General features: G+C 43.4%; 2 protein-coding genes across 5 annotated transcripts in view; one reads left to right on the top strand and one right to left on the bottom strand.

Moving 5' to 3' along the window:
* The first annotated feature begins 213 nt into the window (after positions 1 to 213).
* On the top strand, positions 214 to 11998 carry FAM161B (FAM161 centrosomal protein B). The gene is made up of 9 exons (XM_069488698.1): positions 214 to 267; positions 2726 to 3042; positions 3777 to 4327; positions 6113 to 6459; positions 6945 to 7072; positions 8948 to 9112; positions 9346 to 9445; positions 11123 to 11265; positions 11860 to 11998. The coding sequence occupies exons 1-9, from the start codon at positions 214 to 216 to the stop codon at positions 11996 to 11998; spliced, it is 1944 nt and encodes a 647-aa protein (XP_069344799.1).
* A 778-nt stretch (positions 11999 to 12776) lies between these two features.
* The window catches only part of ZNF410 (zinc finger protein 410), a 33133-nt gene continuing 24165 nt past the window's right edge, over positions 12777 to 21744 (bottom strand). The window contains exons 9-12 of one of the 4 annotated variants that reach the window (XM_069488726.1): positions 21170 to 21295; positions 20266 to 20406; positions 18606 to 18733; positions 12777 to 13550 (exon numbers count right to left, since the gene is read on the bottom strand). In XM_069488726.1, the coding sequence (XP_069344827.1) occupies positions 13512 to 13550; positions 18606 to 18733; positions 20266 to 20406; positions 21170 to 21295 (434 nt within the window). In that variant the 3' untranslated portion in view covers positions 12777 to 13511. Of the gene's footprint in view, positions 13551 to 18219; positions 18294 to 18605; positions 18734 to 20265; positions 20407 to 21169; positions 21296 to 21744 lie in introns of those variants that run through there. The other 3 variants (XM_069488709.1, XM_069488717.1, XM_069488734.1) reach the window with 3 other exon arrangements.

Raw genomic sequence — 21744 nt, 5'->3', positions numbered from 1 at the left:
CCACTTAAGCCGCGTCCTCAGAACCGGAAATAAAACGCCCGGAGAGTCTAAGCCAATCAGAAAACGATCTTTGCCTCCATGGGCGGAAGAATTGGAGGCCGCCCTGGGAGCCAATCCGGGCCCAACGCTAGAAAGGGACGGAACCTGACACCGCGTAGATCTCGCTGCCACCGCCGCTGTCATCGCCGCTTCTGCCTTTGCCTGGCTCAGAAGATGACTGTGGGGAGGCCTGCGGGAGCCCCCGGTGGCGCGGAGGGGAGCCGTCAGGTGAGGAACGAGAAGGGAGCAAGCAGAACTGCGCTTCAGAAAGGAATCCCTGAGAGAGGAAACTGTTTGACGTTGCCTTGGAGACAGCAGGGGTGTGTCACGGAGGGATGTGGGGCGTGGGGTTAAAATTAGTCTGGGGACCGGGAGGTGGACACTTACTTGGGGTCCTGAACCACTTCAGCTTTATGCTAGGGTCTTCATCGGACCATACAGTAACACTCCGTTTTCGCTTCTCTCTCAACTACTCTATGACCAACAGTACAATTGTCCCATTTTGTAGAAAACTGAGGCACAGAGAGATTATGAAATTTGCCCCACAATCCAGAGACAGAAAGTAGATTGGTGGTTACTTAGGGCTGGCGGGTGGGGTGGGGTGGGGTGGGGTCTGGGAGGGTTAGGGGAAATAGGGAGTGACTACTTAAGAGTATGGTTTCTTTTGGGGGCACTGAAAGTGTTTTAAAATTGTGATGATAGTTGCACAACTCTGTGAATATACTAAAACCATTGAATTGTACACTTTAAATGACTGAATTGTATGGTATGGAATTTATATCTCAATAAAGTTGTTTAAAAAAAAAAAAGAAAGAAAATTGCCCAAAACACATACTGTTCAGCAGCAGAGCCAGGGCTGAAAGACATACATACCTTTGACTCAGAATCCAGTGTTCTTTCCACTATTACAGCTGGACCTTAGACAACCCAGTAAAACCATCTCCAAGTGTCACCTAGAGGGCCACAGTGGCCTGCCCTCAACTGATTTCCCTTCTGCAACAGCTCATCCTTTATGGCCCCATCCTGGCCCCATGCCTGTGTTTCTAAGGACAACTCATATCACTGCCCTCCAGCCACACTGGTCCTCTTTCTGCTTCTACAAGATTCACATTTGGACCTGCCTAGGAAGCTGCCTCGAGACCTTTGCATTTGCTGTTCCTTGAACGCAGAACACTCTTACTCCACATTTTAGTAAGGCTAATTCCTTCTCATCAATCAGGTGTCAATCCAAAATTCCTCCACAGTGAAAAAATTAAAATCAGCCCAGGATTAAGAAAGTATAACTCAGACTGTAATAGACACAGATAAGGCCAACAGCAAGATCAGCAGAAAAGAGTGTTTCTCTCAGGGCTGCACCATAGCTGCAAAATTACTAACACTCCTTGTTCTACATGATAATGCTTACTTATTACTTACCCTGCATGCATACTTTGTTTTTCTCATCTTTTGGATAAAAACAGCTCAAATCATCCATTTATAATACTAAATCATCCCCACTTCATGACAGTACTCATCCAGAGTTGATCCCTGCTTCCCCTCAGTCTCCTCAGAATCAATCAGGACAAGCCAACCCTAGAAAAATCACCCTCCCTACACTAAGTTCCCTACGGTTTTTCATAAATTGCTGCAAATTAATAATCCTAACTCTGATTATAGGTACATTCCCGGTAACCTTTATCCGATGGCCTTCATCAACATAGGAGCTTTCCATAGGTACTCCATCACTCTATATCCTCACAGTTTATGGTTTTCAGTGAATTTATTATCAACTTACATTGTCTGTCTCCTCTTACTGGAATGTAGGTTTCATGAGAGTAGGGACCTAGTTTGTCTTGTTCTCAGCCAAATGCCCCATGCACCCAAGAAATATTTTTTGGATGAATCAATGGAATATTTAAAAAGCTAGCTTAGTCAGCACTAGTGCCTTTCATCAATCTATTTATTTTCATGCAGAATAACTTTACCCAAAACTCCAGAAGGATAAATACTATGGAAACACTAAAAAAAAAAAAAAAAAAAAAAAAGGCTAGCCTAGTAAGGCAGTGGCTCACACCTGTAATCCCAGCACTTTGGGAGGCCAAGGTAGGAGGATTGCTTGAGGCCAAGAGTTCGGACCAGTCTGGGCAACATAGCAAAACCTCATCTCTACAAAAAATTTAAAAAAATAAAAAGCTGGCTGGGTGTTTCACTTTCTAGGACATTGTTCTTTCAGCTAGACCACACTGTCTCTCCTGGTAATCATCCATTCCTAGTGAGAGAGTGGAAATTAGCTAGAATATGAGGAAAGCATAGGTGTAGTCAGAGGACCAGGAAAAGAAATATGGGCAACAAGTAGGTAAAAGCCAAGTAAGGCATGGCATGGAGTGTGGCCAAGGTTATGGGGCAGGATTCCTGGAGTGCAGGGGCAGAATGCATGGTGCAGATCAGGTGCTCTATAGATGCTTACCACACTGCACAGAGTAGGGAGCCACCTGTAGCTCTTTGCTTCTCTTTACTGTCCTTCAACCAAGCACATATCCCATATACGAAGTGCTGAAATTTCTTTAGACTGAGGAACACACCTTATTTTTTAAAAATTCTTCCCCAGTCCCTTGTACAGAGACTTATTCAAAGTGAAGTTAATAGTTATATTTTGAATATCTTTGAGACTATTTTTTGACCCACAGTCTATTTCTATTCCATTTAGATATTTCCTCCCAAGTCCTCCTCAGACACAGAGGCAGAAGAGCAGCTGTCTGGGGATGGGCTGGTTCTGCCCAGGGCTGGCAAACTTGATGAGTTCCTCAGTCCAGAGGAGACAGATTCTACTTCTGACTCAACTGGGAGCTTTTATGAGACCCTACAGGAACTAAAGCAGAAAGGCAGACAGTGTCTGTTGGAGTCTTTCTTTCAGTCTGACACAGACAGTGATGAGAACGTCACTGAAGGCGAGGAGGACCTGGAGAAGTTTTTCCAAGACAAGGGCAGGGGGAAGCCACAGGTCCAGTGTCCTCAGTCTCTGAGGTAAGGCACAGCAGTTCCATATCTGCCTCATTCCACGTCTCCCAGAAAGTCATGTCATGTCTTCATCTTCTTAGGCTTCATCTTTTTCCTCTGTAAGGCAAAGACCACTTCTGCAAATTGCCATTTACCCACACTGCAGCTCAGAATCAGCTTTTGGCTCTAAAGTGTTCTGACTCCCACAGAGCAATCCTAAATGACTTTAGGCAACACTTAGTCCAATGAAGCATTGGAATTGATTAAAGGGATGCCTTTCCCAAACTCACTTTCCCCCGAGAATGACAAGGTACATTTACTTTGGCCAAGTCTGTTGTATGCATATATACTTTATCTCATTTAATATTTACTTTCTCCTCCAGTAACCCTGTAAGTAGATATTTTTGCCATTCTCCATATGAGGAAATTGAGGTTGCAACAGAACATTGCTCAAACTTTGAAGCATGATTTGAACCTGGGTCTGACTCTAAAGCTGTGCTCTGCCCTGTTGGACTGTTCTCTCTCTCATATGAAAACATTAGCGTGCAAAGTGGCCATTCTGGGATCAAATCTGAGAAGAGCCTCCCCAGCAGGGCTGCTAGGATTGCCTGTGGGCAGGTTAGAGACGCGGAGGCCTGCGGGGCTGTGATGTTAGGCTGAGAAGCCAGCTGTGGCCTGCCAGGGAGGAAGGAGGAGGATGGGGGAGGAGCTGGGCCTCCCGACTGCCCTGCCCTCCACACACAGATCTGCTTCTCCCCCAGGCGTGGCTCTACAAAGCGCTGCAGCTCCCTGAGCAACCTCCCCTCTGACATTCCCAGGGCTCAGACCCAGCCACCGTCAGGCTCTGGGCCTCCCTCCCAGCGCAGAAGTGTCAGCTCCTGGGCATCGTCCATCACCGTCCCTCAGCCGTTCCGCATGACGCTGCGCGAGGCCCGGAAGAAAGCCCAGTGGCTGGGCTCACCTGCCTCCTTTGAGCACGAGAGGCAGCAGGCCCAGAAGCAGGGCCAGGAGGAGGCCGAGTGCCATCGGCAGTTCCGGGCACAACCTGTGCCTGCGCATGTCTACCTGCCTCTGTATCAGGAGATCATGGAGCGCAGTGAGTCCCGAAGGCGGGCAGGGATCCAGAAGAGGAAGGAACTGCTGCTTTCTTCCCTGAAGCCCTTCAGTTTCCTAGAGAAGGAAGAGCAGCGAAAGGAAGCTGCTCGACAGAGAGACTTGGCTACCACAGTTAAGGCCAAGGCCCCCAAACAGAAGGCCACCAGAAGGATCCCCAAGTCCATTCTGGAGCCAGCCCTCGGGGACAAACTTCAGGGTAAAGATATCCTTGCCAAATTGCTACCTCCTGCCTGTGGGACCAGTAGGCAGTGTACGGATCTAGTCAGGGCCCACGGGTCAGCCTGGCTTGCAGATGTGCTGTTTGGGTGGACTTGATGGAGTCCGTGTGCTCATGCAGGCCATGGGGGAGGGTTAGGTCTAGCTATCCAGTGAGGACCCTGTAAGGAGCAAGGAGTCCCCCAAGGCTCATCCTGTTGACCTCTCTCAGTGATGCATGTGAAGGCCAGCACAGGTGCAGGAGCAGAGAACCGGCGAGACCCTCAAGGACCAGCTTAGGCCAGTGCCATCACTAGCCAGCTGCCCCTGAGGAAAGTCTCCATCCTGGTGAGGTGGTGTCAGTCACTGAAATTACTCGGGGGATGATTATTTACACATTTCAAAAAGCATAGCTCCAAATAAGGGACTCAGGCTTTATTCAGTCTGCAGTGCGTGTGCCACATGCCAGGCACTGTTCTATGGTGAATAAACAGACATGAAATTTACAGACGTGAGGAAGACAGATAGTAGACAAATAAATACAAATGTGACGAGTCATTTACAAGGACTAAAGGGGGAAGCCCAGGAGCATATACCAGTGGGACCTACCTCACTGGTTAGGCGTGGTGAGGTCGGGGAGCAGTTAGCGAAGGTCCCCTGGGGCTGACCTGGGTGGACAAAGAGGGAGGAGTGGAGCGTGGAGCAGGCTGAGGTGTGGGGTGGAGGTGAGAGAAGCTGCGCACATGCCAGGATGGGAAGGCAGAGGGTCGAGAGAAGAGGGTGAGTGGGAAGGGAGAGGCAGGCATGGGCTAGACCTGAGGGCCTTGCAGGCCATGTTAGGGGGTCTGCACTTCATCCTGAGTGCCCTGGGGAGCCACTGAAGGGTGTTAAGTGGGGTGGGTCATGATGAGACATGCAGCTCAGAAGATCCCTCTGATTGCTGTGTAGATAATTAAACAGCAAGACTAGAGGGATGTTGAGCCAATAAGAAGCTGTTTCAACAATTCAGTTGAGAAATTATGAAACTGGTCTCAGGGATGATGAAAATAGGATGGACAGGAGAGAGGTTAAAGAGGAAGAGATGGCAGAACTTGTGACTGATTAGCGAGAGAGGGAGGCATCAAGAATGATTTGGGCAGGCCGGGCGTGGTGGCTCACGCCTGTAATCCTAGCACTCTGGGAGGCCGAGGCGGGAGGATCATTTGAGCTCAGGAGTTCGAGACCAGCCTGAGCAAGAGTAAGATCCCATCTCTACTAAAAAGAAATAGAAAGAAATTAGCTGCACAATTAAAAATACATAGAAAAATGTAGCCGGGCATGGTGGCGCATGCCTATAGTCCCAGCTACTGGGGAGGCCGAGGCAGAAGGATCGCTTGAGCCCAGGAGTTTGAGGTTGCTGTGAGCCAGGCTGATGCCACAGCACTCTAGCCCGGGCAACAGAGTGAGACTCTGTCTCAAAAAATAAATAAATAAATAAATAAATAAATAAAATAAAATAAAGAAGGAATAATAGAAAGTGCTCAGGAAGTATAAACAGCTGCTCTGCAGCCTGATTCTCAAAGGCAGTGGTGTCCTGATAAACAATATGTTTATCATTTTCTGTGGTGTAAATAATCCTGTCATGGCTAATTGCAAGCTCCCAAGTGATGTCAACAGACTCACAAAATTCCTAAAAAGTTAACAATTGGCTCCAGCACACTACTGCTAGTGCTTAAAAGAAGGAAAGTTCTCCAAACCTTTTAGTAGTATGAGACTTGGTCCCTTCTCACTCCCTTTTTCTCCACAGAAGCTGAGCTCCTCAGGAAAATTCGCATTCAGATGAGGGCCCTGGACATGCTCGAGAAGGCCTCCTCCCCTATTGCCTCCTCTAGAAGCCAGGCTGACCGACAGCCCCGCACAGCCACCCGAACCCAGGAGGAAAAGCTCGGGTTTCTGCACACTGACTTTGGATTCCAGCCTCGGGTGAATCCTGTGGTCCCTGACTATGAGGGCCTTTACAAGGCCTTCCAGAGAAGAGCTGCCAAAAGAAGGGAAACCAGAGAGGCAACTCGCAGCAAGCCCTTCTCATTGAGGACTGCCAACCTGCGTCATACTCGGCGGCCCTGCGATGCTGCCACCACGGGTGGGAGCAGGGTGAGAGCCCAGGCAGCTGTGGGAGGGTCAAGGCGCCAGGCCTGAAATACAGGGTGGGTCCAGGTCTCAATGGAAAGCACTTCTTATAACATTTTTCTATCTTTTTTTTTCTTAAACACAAGCTCAGTTGTAAACAGATCCGCATTCCTATAAACTCAAGACCATAGGAAGACTTGCCTTCCTTCCCTCTCTCTAGAGGAATTTTGCAGAAATAAGTCCAAGTAGGTCTGCAAGGCAGGGATTTGGGATCAATTGCTTATGTCCCTAATTCTAAGGAACCCTTCTCATTTTATTAAGAACTTTAGGATTCATATCCTTTAGTAACTTGCCCTGGTTACTGAACTTGAGATCTTATTATCCTTGCCTATTCCCAGGGAAAAAAATGAATATTCTCATTTTCAGTCCTTCACTGAAATTAAATCCTCGTTAAGATAGAAACTAATCACACATGCTGTCCCACCAACACCAGCCTTTGTTTCTCCTAGGATTCCCCACAGCCACCAGCTACACCCCTGCCAAGGAGTCGTTCTCTGAGTGGCCTTGCTTCCCTCTCCGCCAACACCCTCCCTGTGCACATCACAGATGCCACCAGGAAGAGGGAATCTGCAGTCAGGTGAGTGGTCAGGCCACGTAAGACTCATAATGCTCTGACTTTGGCCGAAGTGCTGCTGAAACCCACGCTGCTGCTGGAGTTCCTCTCCAGTGATGAGTGACACTTGAAGGAGTCAGAGGGAATTCTCTCATCAGGACAGGAATATGTGGCTCTGCCCACCTGGTACTGAGAACACCTAGCCATCATTCAGCAAATATTCATGGGGGACTTACTCTGTGCCAGGCACCATGTTAAGGCTGCAGATGCCTTAGGGAACGTATAGTTTAATATCTGGTCTGAAATACAGAAAAGCAAAAATGCAATGATCATATTTTGTGAGTAGGGCAATGATGAGGGAGGACAGGGGACTATGAGGGCGCTGGGCATCTTGGGGCAGGAGTCACTTGTCTCTTGGAATGGACATCTAAGGTGAAATCTGAAGAATGAGAAGTTAGCCAGACAAAGCCTGGAGAGAAAGACAGTTCCAGATAGAGAGAACATGGGTAAAAACCTATAGGTCAAAGAGGAAAGTAGCCATGAGGAATAAGAATGCACAGAAGCATGATAGGTGGTTGAACCTACCATAGAAAAGATGAGACAGCCATTGCACAGATTTGAGATTCTGTGAGATTCATCCTGGCGAAATATCAGTCAGTTGGGAAGCAGGAGCCTGCTTGTTTTAAACTCTTCAACTGACCTGACTCTGTCATACTGTTCTCACTGAGCCAGCCCCGCAGCAAGAGTTCCTCCACTAGGCCTGAGCTGACATAAGCAGGGCAGGGTCATGGTGTAGCAAGCAGCTTAGCCTGGGAGAGGATAACGTCTCAGTGCCTTCCCATAGGGCTCATGGGGGAGTATCTGGAACCTACGTGCCTCCTTAAGACCCACAACAGGGATTGTAGAAATGTATTTAGGATCCAAGGGATACACCTTTCTTCTTCAAATTTCATAGGTAGACCTACTAAATCAAGGCTAAATGCATCAGCATCCTGAGAGCCCAATAAAATAGGCCTCATGAACAAGAGGATGGCCCACTTATAGAGGATGTCCACATCTGCTCCAGCAGGGGGTTTGATATATTAGCAGATTAAACTTTTCCAGTCTATTTGAATGTAAACATCCAAATGCAAGAGCTTTGATTGTTTTTCCTTTTGGTAGAACTCTCCATAGTACCTTGTAGAATGATAATAATTTGATAAACTAAGTGCTGCAGGTTGACCCCAAATTGTCTGCACTGGGGGGGGGGAAGGGGGGGGCACATTTCCAGTTCTCTTTGGAAGTGCAGATTTATATTCCCAAGGGAACATGAACCCAGACACCCTCCAGCCCACTGTTTACAGCACACTGGTCCAGGGCAGAGGCTTGCGAGTCAGAGATCCTAGTTCTAATCCTGGCATGCTGGGTAGCTTTGAGAAAGTGGCTTACCTTCTCTGAGCCCCAAACTCCTCCCCTGTAAAAAGGGGACTTACATCTTTACCTCATAAGGCAGCTATGAGGATTACATGAAATATAATGGTACTTGGTTCATGATAGGTAGCTCAGCAAATGGTAGCTATTACAATAGTATTACTTTGTTTCCAGATAGGTAAGAAGTCTAGCAAAGACCTATATAGAGTGTTTGGCTGTTTAAGTTAAGGATGTTTTAAGTCACATTTTTTCCGGTTCAATAAATGAACTTCTCCGGGGGTAGGAAATCACCATGTCCTAAATGCTGGAAAGGCTTCATCCACCAGTGCATTTAATCCCAGAATCTTATTTTCTGAAAATAGCAGCTGTGGTAAATAACCTGCCCCATTCATTGAAAACATCAATGTCCTTTCCAGAGTGGTTACTAAGATTGCTTTTAAATATACCCAAGCTGATCATCTACACTCTTTTTTCACCTCCTCCCTTTAGAAGTTCACTTGAAAAAAAGGGCCAGGCAGATGAGAGTATTCAGTGGTTGGAGATGCACAAAAAGAAGTGTCAAGCGATGTCTAAATCTGTGACCTTACGTGCAAAAGCCATGGATCCCCATAAAAGCCTGGAGGAGGTGTTCAAAGCAAAGCTGAAAGAGAACAGGTCAGTGGCCTCTGTATGAAAGGGGTGGCTGCCTTGAGATCCAACAGATCACAGGCCTTGAAAATGGCAAAATGGAGTTATTAGGGTAGGCTCCTGTAATCACAGGGAGTCAAGGATTCTGCCAGGCAGTTAGGAATTTATCATGTACATGGGAGTTACACTGTTTAACTGGAATGAAGGGGATTCTGGATTGGAAAAGGCAGAATTCTCTCTAGAAATCTTGTTAATTTCAGGAACAATGACCGTAAAAGAGCAAAAGAGTATAAGAAAGAATTGGAGGAAATGAAGAAGAGAATACAAACAAGGCCCTATCTCTTCGAACAAGTTAGCAAGGTAAAACTAAACCATCATTATTCATTTTCTTTCTGCCTTAGATGAAAGGGCTCTGAGAAATTATGAAACAATTTTAATACATGGGTATTATACATTTCCTTGAGAGGCTCAGAAATTCTAAATTGGGCCCATTTTACTACTACCATCTTTTCCCAAAATTAGTACAATGGCGAATGCTGCTTGAGTTGATTTCATCTAAGACTGGATTCCAAGGGCATGTATAAAAGGACATTTCACTTCCTAGAGTTTTTACTATAGTTTTGCCTCCAGATTGAATCAGAGTTGGGGAGTTAGACCCCACAGACACAGTGACCATTTAGCTGTTTCTGCTGTCTGGAGCCTTTGTTCACAGTGCTGGGAAGGCGCCCTCCTGTGGCAGTGCTGCTGCCCCTGGGTGTCCCCAGCCTCTAGGGAGGTGGCATATTTATAGGTCTCCAAGGGTTGGGATGCTCACAAGCACCCCACGAGGCTACTTCTTTCCAGGTTAAGTGGCTTTCAGGCTGGAAGATTATCATTTTAAAATATTCTCTGGACTTTTAGAGAAGTTGTACTCAGTTGTACTCAGAAGTTGTACTCAGCTTCCCTAGGGAAGCTCTGGAGCTATTTAACAGCCCAGACAGGCCACCATCCCAGGCAGTTTCAGGCTTCATCAGGCTCTGTAGATCCCTTTCCTCTCAGCGTTTCAGACAAAAGCTTGGGTTCCCTAGAGACCTTGTTCCAATTGCTGAGTGTTAGCTCCATCTTACAGCTAATGCATTTATCTAGGCATTTGCTGGATCCGCACTCCCCACCCCATAAATCTCTCTCTCTCTCTCACTCTCTCTCTCTCACACACACACACACACACACACATATAAGGTCGTGGATTTACTTAGTAACCTGCATTGTTCAAAGTCTCCCACGCTGACCTTTCTTCTTTATGTTAATTTGTTTCAAGCAAGTTCAGTCTTCACATCTCAACAGATGTTTCACCACTCTAGGAAAAACAAAGTATTCTGATTTTGCTCTTGAATATTAAAATTTGCCCTGGGTAGACTGCTGTGGCATCATGATAGGCTCACAGCAACCTCAAACTCCTGGGGTCAACCGATCCTCCTGCCTCAGCCTCCCGAGTAGCTGGGACTACAGACGTGTGCCACCACACCCAGCTAATTTTTCTATTTTTTTGTAGAGACGGGTCTCATTCTTGCTCAGGCTGGTCTTGAACTCCTGACTTCAAGCAATCCTGCCTCAGACTCTCAGAGTGCTAGGATTACAGGTGTGAGCCACTGCACTCAGCCTTGGTTGCCTTTAAATCTTAAGATATTTTTAGTCTATATTTTTTCATGTGGGTCTCAACTGTCTCCCCAAAATCTAAGACCTTGTTTTGCAAAGGTCTGACACCCAAATCAACAGCTGCCATCTCCTGGTTATGTTAAAAATATAGAATTGCAGTCCCCATCCGACACCTACCAAATGAGAACCTGCATTTTAATACTAACAGTATCCTCAGGTGACTCATATGTACATTAAGGCCTGAAAACAAGACTTAAGTAATTTTCATGCAAATATGTGCCCAGCAATAAGGGGGGTGGTGGTGGTAGGGGAAGTATTGTTAGGATTCTGATCAAGCAAGTAACTTAGAATTGTCTGGTAGGTACACAAGATGGCTATAGCAGATTAATTTCCATTCCACAGGATCTTGCCAGGAAAGCAGCAGAACAACGGTATCTGGACACCCTGAAGCAGGCTGGGCTGGAGGAAGACTTTGTCAGGAACAAAGGTCAAGATGACTGGGCTGTACAAGGGAAGGAAAGGACCAAAGTCAAGGATTCTCCCAGGTAATCTGAGATGCTGCTATCATTCTGCAGCTCTCTAAATTGTCATCCCAGTAACACCACTGGGAGGAACCTTTAGAACAGCCACTCATATTTTGAGATCACATCCTATATTTATATAATAACTAATCCAGGGATCTCCAAGTAACACATTTAAGAGTGATGCAGTTGTGAATAAAATCTAACCATTGTATATTAAGTTTGATTTCTTCAATATGAAATAGATGATATCCAATTCCATGAGTCAGAAGTATTTCCGCTTTATTTCTGAAGAAAAATCATGTATTAATATATTTTTGACTTCTTAAAACTGTTTTTCTAGCATTCCTTAAAGGTAACTCATTAGCACTACCTCCTCCATAACCCATTTTGATACAAGTCAAAGGGAGAAAAGCATAGTGTCTATGCATTATTTTCAATTTTGTTTCGTTTCTTAAGTCTTAACGGCCCCTCCCCTAATTTCTGTATCAGTTCCCCTCTGGAAATTTCCCTTTACAGCCCATATACAATAATGAAAATGCTGAGACCATTCTTAAAACTTACACAATGCCTTCATTTAAAATTTTCTATTTCATAATGCTTTAATTTATTCTGCAGCATCCATGAAACTATAAAACTCAGCATCAGGGATCCACAGCAGGATTTAGAAGACTCTCTAGAACAGCCTACAAGTCCCAAGAAAGTACTGGAGGAGCAGTCTTATGAATCACTGGACAATCTCAAATCACTTGCTTAATAAGTACACTTAAAATCACTGCTTTTGAACAATATTCAGCAGCTAACAGGTTTGAGTCAAAGTAGGCAAAACTTGGGTTTTGAGGCAATGGCTACTGTTGGAGAATGGGGAAGAGTAGCAGATAACAAGGAAATCAAAGTGGGGAGGCTCAAGTGAAGGGATGGTAGCCCAGAGTTAAGGGTTCTTGCATTGTGCCTCACACTCAGAATACACGTATAGAAAAAAGAGCACAAGCCCAGCTGCCTATACAGACTAGTCAGGAAACATAAATGAGTCAAATGGGGTAGGGCGTAGACAGTAGGAGATGGTAGAGACTAGAGAGGATAAACTCGGCTGGAGTACAGGCTCCGAGTTACCAGATCAACCGCATTTTCATCAAGCCTGAAATCTGCTTGTTGGCAACTAATCTAAAAATTATTTAGAAATATTGTATAGGCAAAATAAAACACATCTACGTATCAGATTTGGCCCATGGAAGATGACAAATTTGCATCCTCTAGTAGAAGAGTTTCTTATTCTCAGCACTATTGGTATTTTTAGTCTTTTCTGGTGGTGGTGATACTCCAGTAACTACCACCTCAGCTTGCTAGTTAGAAATGGCTAGGTTTGCTAGCGCTCATGTCATGTTTCCTAAGACTCCTCAGTTCAGTTTTACCTGCACGGACTCCAAAGGATAAAGCAGTGCATTATCTTAAAGGGAAAGAACTGGATTATTTTCTTAATCTCCTAAGAAAATAAATTTTGTCCAAAACAAGAGCCAAAGAGCTGACTGGGCTGTTTGTTTTTTTATTTTAAGGGAAAACTGAAGCTCTGAATCGTGTGATTTTTAACTTTAAAAAAACAAAAACAAAACCCTCTTAACATGCTACTGTATGTTCCATTAACAAAGAAAGCAAAGTGACCAAGTAGAGGTGTACAGGACAAGATAGTACCTCAGCCTGGGCCAAGGGGAGATTCAAGTAATTTATTTTTTGCAGCCCAGTGGCAGAGAGTCTCTTACTCAGGTTGCTAAAGGGAGAATGTCACAACAGAATTGACATCACTCCCTTCTTCAAAGCAACAAGGCATCTTGAAAGCTCAACTTCCTGGTGAAGTTTTGTGGTTGGTGGCAGGACTTAATTCATCCATGTGAAAAGACAGCCAAGTCTGGGATGAAAACTCTTCAAAGGAAAACCTCCTCTCAGCAGTCATACTGAGAAACTTCAGCCAACACATTAATCAAATTCACTTTGGGAGAAGTCTATCTCAAAATTTTGCAGTGGGAAGAGAGGTAGGTACAGTTACCCAGCCCACAGTCACTGCTTCATTCCTTGTCTGGATCAGATGGTAGTTAGAAGAAAAGCTCTTCTACATCCATCTTCTATGCCAGGGAAGATGAACAGAGGCAAAAGTGGAGTCTTGTTCTTCACAGATTCGTTTTGGTTCTGGCAGATCATGAGCTACAGCATCCTGTTCCCACTATTTGCACTCTGAGATCAGATAGAGCTGCTCTTCCAGGAGCCAGCACCCATGTTCATGTCCGTCTTTCAGTTAAATCTCCTTGGTTTAGTAACTGTAAAAGTTGAAAGCAAATCTAGAATAGGTTACAGTTGAATTATAGGAAAAATAATTCATACTAACTAAAAGGATTAAGAATGAAGGATGAGGAATGCACTGTAGAGATGAATCAAGGATATCTACTTCCAAAGCAAAAAACATGCACAGACTGAAAGATCTTATTCACATAACTAGCCATGGACAGCACTTTAGCCACTTCATGAGGCTGGCATGTTAACTATGGCAATCAAATATCCTGAGTCTATAAACCAAACTATTGTTTCTGTAGTCACCTACTTACCAGTGATGGAGGAATCTGTTCCTTACAAGGACATTAGAAATGACAGAACCAAAACTTTGTAAGTCAGTGTCAGCCAAAGCACAGACTGGAAGGCTCAAGTAATAAAAGAAAACAGGAAAAGGAGCTGTTCCGTTTATAAGTACTGTATGAGAGTTGGAACCCCTTCATAAAAGACCCAGGGGTTTTTTGGGCTTAAAAGAATACCTTTCCCGTGATGAAGGGAGATAAGCCTGAGGGACTCCTTCACAGTGGCAGCTAACACTGACATTGCACTCTACACTCAAGGCTTCTGTTCAAAGGAGATTCTGTACAATAATTAATGAAACTGGTTTCCATTTTATTATAAAAAGAAAATGAAGCTGGGCATGGTGGCTCATACCTGTAATCCCAGCACTGTGGAAAGCTGAGGAAGAATCACTTGAAACTAGGAGTTTAATAAGACCAGTCTGGGCAACATGGAGAGAACTCATCTTTACAAAAAAATAAAAAAATTAGCCAGGCATGGTGGTGTGCGCCTGTAGTCCCAGCTACTCGAGAGACTGAGCTAGGAAGATCACTTGAGCCCAGGAGTTCAAGGTTACAGTGAGCTATGATGACAGCACTATACTCCAGCCTGGGCGACATAGCAAGACCCTGTCTCTTAAAAAAAAGGGGGGGGAGAGGGAGAAGGAAGGGAGGAAAGGAAGGAAAAGAAGAAAGAGAACAAAAATGAGATGAGAACAATTCAGTAAAATTCAAACTGAGTTTACTAAAATCTAATCAGAAAAATTCTTGAGCTTGAGATGTATTTACTTGGTGATCTTAAGTTGGATGAAGGTAATTTATATAGAACTTAATGATATGGAATTTAAAGAAATTTAAATAAAATCTCCAGAAAAATTCAAAAACTTAAACCAAAGATTTCATTGATGCTGTGTGGTGGGAATGTAAGAATGCTGTGTTTTTAATGTAGGCCAAGATCCAGATGTTTGCACTTAGCAATGGCATTTTATGAGAAATGCTACAAAATTTGTAATTTCTGTTTTCTGCTTTGTTTTATTTGGAAAACATCCTAGATGTAGTCAAAGCTAGCTGGGAATCACTTATACTGGTTTTTGAGTTGAAGCATGTGAACTCAATGTGAACATGGAACCCCATTTGGGATGACCTTTAGTAGGTACGAGAGTTCAAAAGCCCTTGGGTCCCAGTTAGGCCTGTGCAATGAATCTTCTGCCTAACTCTCAGGAGACCTGGGGCAATACTGAGAGAAAATAGAAATTGTCTAATCTGAACCATGTGAATGACAGGTGACTTGTAGTTTTTGATACATTTTCCATTGTAATTTCTTTTCTTTCTTTCTTTTTTTTTTTTTTCTGAGACAGAGTCTCGCTCTGTTGCCTGGGCTAGAGTGCCGTGGCGTCAGCCTAGCTCACAGCAACCTCAAACTCCTGGGCTCACGTGATCCTCCTGCCTCAGCCTCTTGAGTAGCTGGGACTACAGGCGTGTGCCACTACACCTGGCCAATTTTTCTATTTTTAGTAGAGACAGGGTCTCACTCTTGCTCAGGCTGGTCTTGAACTCCTGAGCTCAAGCGATCCTCCCACCTCAGCCTCCCAGAGTGCTAGGATTACAGGCATGAGCCACCACGCCTGGCCTGGCATCTGAGAATTCTTAAGGAATCAACATTTCTCACTCACCAGAGGAATGACCAGTTATTACCTAGCCCTTATATGAAGAACAGGACTAAACCTGGAGTCTTGAGGGCCTTGTAGCTTGAAAAAACTAAAAGCATTAGAGGATATGATAACCCTAACTAGAGAAGAAAGAAAAGGGGGATAAGCAGCGGTAATGCCTGTGATAAAAAGAGGACAATAATGGTAATCGTGAAGAAAACACAAAGCAAGTAAGGCTCAGACAGAGGGTGTGTTTCTAAAAACAAAAACCCACGAGGAAAAAGTGACAGTGCAGGATTTTCAGCTACACTGAAAGCAGCACTTTCCCCTTTGTGTTACTATTTTTCCATTAAGTATTTGTGGCTTCCATTATGAAACTGGATACTCAGATAGGGCCTTTGGGCCCTTAGTGTCCTCCTGGAGTGAAGGCTATACTTTCCTTTGTTTTTTAGGCAACCTGTGTTATTGTGTCTGCCTCAGACTGTAAGTGGGCAGCACCTAGAAATGGATGCTCAGAAGCCAATTCCAAGACCCATATGCCTAGGTTCAAGAGAACAGATGCACTATTATTGGACTTTCTGCATACACAAATCTGATCATGTCATCCCCTACCTTTAAGCCATGCAGTGGCTCCCCACTGTCAGCAGGATAAAATTATGTCCTGTAAGGCCCTTGAAGAGAGGGTCTAGCTTATCTTTCCAGATCTCATTTTTCTGTTCCAGCCTATCTGTCCATCTCATGTTCAATCATACCCAACCCTTTGTGGTTCCGTAGAGACACTCTACTCCTTCTCACCTTCTGCCTTCGTACATATTCCTGCTGCCCTTATGCCTGTTATATTCTTCCAACTCCTCCTACTTCTCCATCAAGATGATTTTCTATTCAGCCTTCAGGTCTCAAACTCTAAAACATATTCCCTGATTTCTCTCAAGGCTGGCACTGACTACACTGTTAAAAATTCACCCCTCCCATTCTAACCTCTCTGTACAGCACAACTCCAGGGGCACCACTTATTTGATTATGGAGTTATAAGAGGTAGAGGTCCTAAATCTGCCTATAAGCTATTTGAGGCAGAGATTTATTTGCTATTATATAATTAGTACCCTGCAGAATGCCTCACACATAAGTAGTTATGTGTAAATATCTATTGAATGAATTAAGTTTTTACACATCTGGCATTTATTTGGGTTAACTTCGAGTACTTCAGTTAAAAAAAGGTATTTAGCAGCAGTATACGAGAGAAAAATTCTAAGGTTTCAAATATAAAAAGAAAAAGCTAAGTGTTGCAGATTTGTTTGTCAAGATAATAATTTGTACAAGGTAAAAAGAAAAGATGATTTTCCTGAAATGACTATTTTAGGACAACCTTAAGGTTAATGAGAGAAAATATTTCTTTTATAAAAGAATCACAATTAATAACAGCAGAGGGAACAAGAGAATTAGGATATCACTATTTTGCACGCTCCAGTGAAAAAATAGATCTAACCGGCACAGTGACTCACGCCTGTAATCCCAGCAACTGGGGAGGCTGAGGCAGGAGGATCGCCTGAGCCCAGGCCTGCACGGCTACAGTGAGCTATGATCCTGACACTGCATTCCAGCCTGGGTGACAGAGCAAGACCCTGTCTCTAAAAAAATAGACAATGAAGAGAAATATTAACCAAACACAGCAATATATGGGTCTTGTTTAAATCCTGATTCAAGCAAACCAACCATAAAAAGACATTTTGGGGGAAGAAAAAAATATATAGACTAACTACTAGAGGACATAATAAATTATTATTGATTTGGGTGAGTATAGTAAAGATATTATAGTTACTTTTTAAAAATCTTATCTGTTAGAAGTATATACTGAAATATATATAGATGAAATGACACATCTGCAATTTGCTTTAGAACACCCCAGCACAAACAAAACAGCAACAACAACAGAAAGGAGGAAAGAGATAAAACAAGAACAATATAAACTTAATTGCTGAAGTCGGGACATAGGTACATGGGTTTATTATACTATTCTCTCTCTCGCTATACTCTTTGAAAACTTCCACAATAAAAAATTTAAAAACAGAAAAATGAAAAGGAAAAAAATAGAGAGAGAGGAAGGCTAAATAAGACAAAGATGACTAATTCCAAAGCAGAAACCAGAAAAAGGTGACTTAGGAAAGAACAATGATACCAATAGCAAAAAAACTTTCAATAAGCAAGGCTTAGACAATGGGTCATAACAATGAATACAAAGAAAGGTCCTGGCAGAAGCACTAACATGCGTGCCCAGAACCCTGTAATCCTGGGTACCCCCAGAATGCTACAGAATAATTGGGAATATTCAATGTAGGACACAGAGTCATTTCAATGATCTAACTGCCTAATGTGGTATAAAGGTTATAATGAAAGCAAAGGGGGAAAGATGAGAGAGCACTGTAAAACAATAATGTAGAACTAAAGGGAAGTTTCTTAGGTTTTTGGCAAAAGCTTATGCATATGAAATGAGCTCATGATGAAGTCATTCACTCCATGACACAGTGACACAGGACCAATAAAATATCCTAAGATTTTGGAAGCCTGACTGGTTTTAATTCTGTTTTCTGGATCAAAGCCAAGACCACAGAGTTGGAAGTGCTTATAATCAACCTAAAACCCCTCCTTTATTTACATGCAAGTGAACACATTCTTATAATCACCCAGTTGATTCAGCCTAGTATAACCCAGGCATATAAGCCTAGCAGAACGAACAATAATTACCTTTAATGGTTTTGTTACTACTTTTTTCTGCTCAGGGACCACTTATTTCCAGAATGTAATTTTCCTTATAAAATAAAAGCACCATCTTCATGTTATAATAGAGCAGAGAACAATGGGAGCAGATATCAATGAGTAATGTCTATAAAGGAACTTTAAAGCTAAGAGTCCCGGCTATGATAGACCAGTCTCTCAATTTATAAGACCCCGGCACACTCAGGTTCCTTTCAAGCTGAACTCATGTTTAACATAAAGGAAGATACTCTAGTCAAAGTTTCCAGGAAATGGAAACTGGAGAATTTTTCAGATCCTCTAGATTCCCAATTATTCCCCACATTAGTTGCCACAGAAACAAAGTACAGGCCAGAGACAGTTTTACCTCTTGTGGATTTACTGCAGTTAAGACAGACACTTCATATGACTGCCTCCCTGACTGCATGGTCACCAACTGATGTGTCACATCAGGCACTGAAGACAGGGGACGTGGGGAACCTTCAGCAAGCACCTCTGTGAAATAACAGAAAGATGTTTCAATGAAAAGTGAATCCACAGATATACCTAACCTGGATCATCAAGCCTCTCATTAAGAACTCTAAAAACTATTCCTGGAAAAACTAAATCCCACATTCCTCTATTTCTTCCAAGTTAATTCCTGCCTGATAATCATTATCAGTGAATTTGGAAAGTATTGTAAAAGGGAAATGGGAAAAAAAGGCAAGAAATCTTAATATAGGAGTTGACCATTTTTGGATATACTAATCAAGAATAATATGGCTTTAGCACTGCTATCTGGATTAAAACTGTGTACGAAACAGGGTAAAAACTGCGTAGGCAGGCAGATCAGGAAACCAATGCCAGCCCTGAAAGCAATCATCAATGATACTAACAGCACAATACTTCAGGTCAATAGTTTAAGTTAAACCTGGCTTCCCAAGTTCCTACTTAGCATCCCTTCCTCCCTTGGGACTTTCTTCTTCAAGGCTGGCAAACTAGTTCCATGCAATTTCTGTGCCTCATGCTTTGGTTATCCACTAATATCACTCATGAAACAGAGGCGGCTTACTGTGGTAGCGCATGCTGGGCCTTGTAGGCTCCATACAGAAGTTACATAAACATGGTCCCTCACACCCAAAACCGACTGCGGAGGATATGAGTAACTGAAACATAGGATCTCACAATATTAAATGTTCATCAGTGGGATCACCATGAATATCTTCTCGAAATAGTTTACAGATATATTATTTAGCCCTCAAAAAAAAAAAAATGTTTCTTCTACAGACTTTCTAGCTAATATAGCTCTCTAGACTGTATCATATAATGTTTACTTATATACTATCTTCTATTTATTTAATGTTGATTCCCACAAATATGTAAATTTTCACTTCTCAACTGGATTTTAAGGTCCCTATCTTCCACTTTTGTCTTTCCCATGGTGCCACCAGCACACAGTAGGCACTGAATAAATGCATGCTGACCTCACCTGTTAAGTCTGTTAGAGAAGAGGGCCTGGCCTGTGTAACTTGGGTGAAATTTCTATACCAGAGAGGACCAAGTGTTTCCTAGAGAGCCCTTTCTTTTCTCCAGAAGATATGGTTTTTGAAGGTATGGAGAAATTGCTTTATATCTCCTCTGTAAAACCTGGTTATGTTCTGTTTAAATGTATTAAAAGTTAAGTTCTTCCATAACTGCAACAGGAAAGATAGAAATAGTTGGGCTATGATGCTAGAATTATAAATAATTTTGTCACATCACCTTCAATGAATTTTTTTTTTTTTAGAGACGAGGTCTCACTAGGTTGCCCAGGCTGGACTTGAACTCCTGTGGCTCAAACAATCCTTAATTTCCCAAGAAAAAAAAATTTTTTTTCTTCCCGATTAATTTATCAACCCCAGAGAATAAGAACACAAATGGTACTCAATCATACCACAGCTACTCACAAGAAATGAGATTAATTAAAACCTCCATTTTGGAGACACCCCATTCCTTAGACCCTAGTTGCAGCCCATTTTCCCCAAATAAAGGAGAGTTGGAAGTCTTACCATCATCAACTCCCAGGATAGAATTGGTATTTGGTAGGTTCAAGGACTCTCCACCAAGGCTGGGCTGGGAATTCATAGACACCAGGTTTTTACTGGGCACTGAAGCCTCTTCAAGCAAACTACTGCCCATTAGTGGCTCAGCTGCACAGAGAAGAGGATGTGAGAGACATACAGCAGTCAAGGCTGTGCCTAGTCCTCATTTTCCTTCAAAAGGAAGTTGGCTTTCTCTTTCAGAACTAGAAGTTAACCTATACATTAGATGCTACCGCCTATCTCGTCTACTTTTGGGAGATGAGAAAAAAAATCTAGAAGGGAAGGATCGAGCCTTAGGGATGATGATTCTTGCTTAGGTTTAGCATCTGAGGAATTAGCATATGAAATGGGATAAATGGATCTTTAGAAAGAAGTATTTGGAATAAAATAATTAAGGAAAGGCATGGAAAAGGAGTAAGAATAAAAAAAGAATTATCAAATTTATAGTAGGGCAAAAAGGTAGTCACGACTGATTAGTAAAAAAATACTTAAACTCTTTGTCATACAGAGATCTTTTATCACTCGGCTACTCAAATGCTGGTTCACGGATCAGCACTACTTACCATCAAACTCACCACAGGAACTTTTTAAAACTATAGATTCTGGGATCTTACAAATTATCTCATTTATCAGGTTGCTTTGTTTTATTGCGGGGTGTGGGGGAAGGGAAGACAAGCAATAAGAAAGTATGTTTTAAAAGTCTGCAGATCATTCTACAGTATGGCTATGTTTGGAAACCACCAGCCCATCAAATGAGACCAGGTCTCTCTACCCAAAACAGAATCAGGAAATTTCAAGACAATAAGCAGTCTAGTGATTCGGCTCTTTGAACCTAGAGGATACAGCCCTCTCTTATGCCTACCCTCCTCACCAGTTTGCTCCTGCTCCTGACTCCCAGCTGCTCCCAGCTGCAAGTGATGCTTTCTCATGTGCACATTCCTGCTCCCACTCTGAGAGAAGGTCTTCCCACAGACTTGGCACTGATGAGGCTTCTCTCCTGAAACACGGACCAAAGTCAAGTCAGGGGAACCAAAAAGACAAGGTACATTCTGACAGCAAGAGAATGGACATTAAGACCTAGATGGAGAAGCCCGGAGAACGTCAGACTAAACGTAAGAGGCTACTGCTTCTCCCATTCCCCACTTTCCCCAGCCTCTCAACCTTCTGTACATGGGGAAGGCAGTAAGTACACCAGGAGGGCTTTAGCACACTCATTGCTCCCAGGCCCCAGTTCTTTCCAAACCCACTGTACTGCTGCTTCCTTTACAAAACAACCTCTTTGGTATGGGACCATGGCAGCCACACACACAATCTAAAAAGGGAGGCGCCTCCCTTTTTAGAGTCTTCCATGAACCTCTAGGACATGCACTGTCCTCAAGAATTCCAATCCTGGGTTCATGATATCCCCTTGTCACATTCCCTGCCACCACTCTAAGGGTCTTCAAC

The sequence above is a fragment of the Eulemur rufifrons genome, chromosome 2, assembly GCF_041146395.1.
Source record: "Eulemur rufifrons isolate Redbay chromosome 2, OSU_ERuf_1, whole genome shotgun sequence".
Classification (NCBI taxonomy): domain Eukaryota; kingdom Metazoa; phylum Chordata; class Mammalia; order Primates; family Lemuridae; genus Eulemur; species Eulemur rufifrons.
This window is presented reverse-complemented; position numbering and strand designations above follow the sequence as displayed.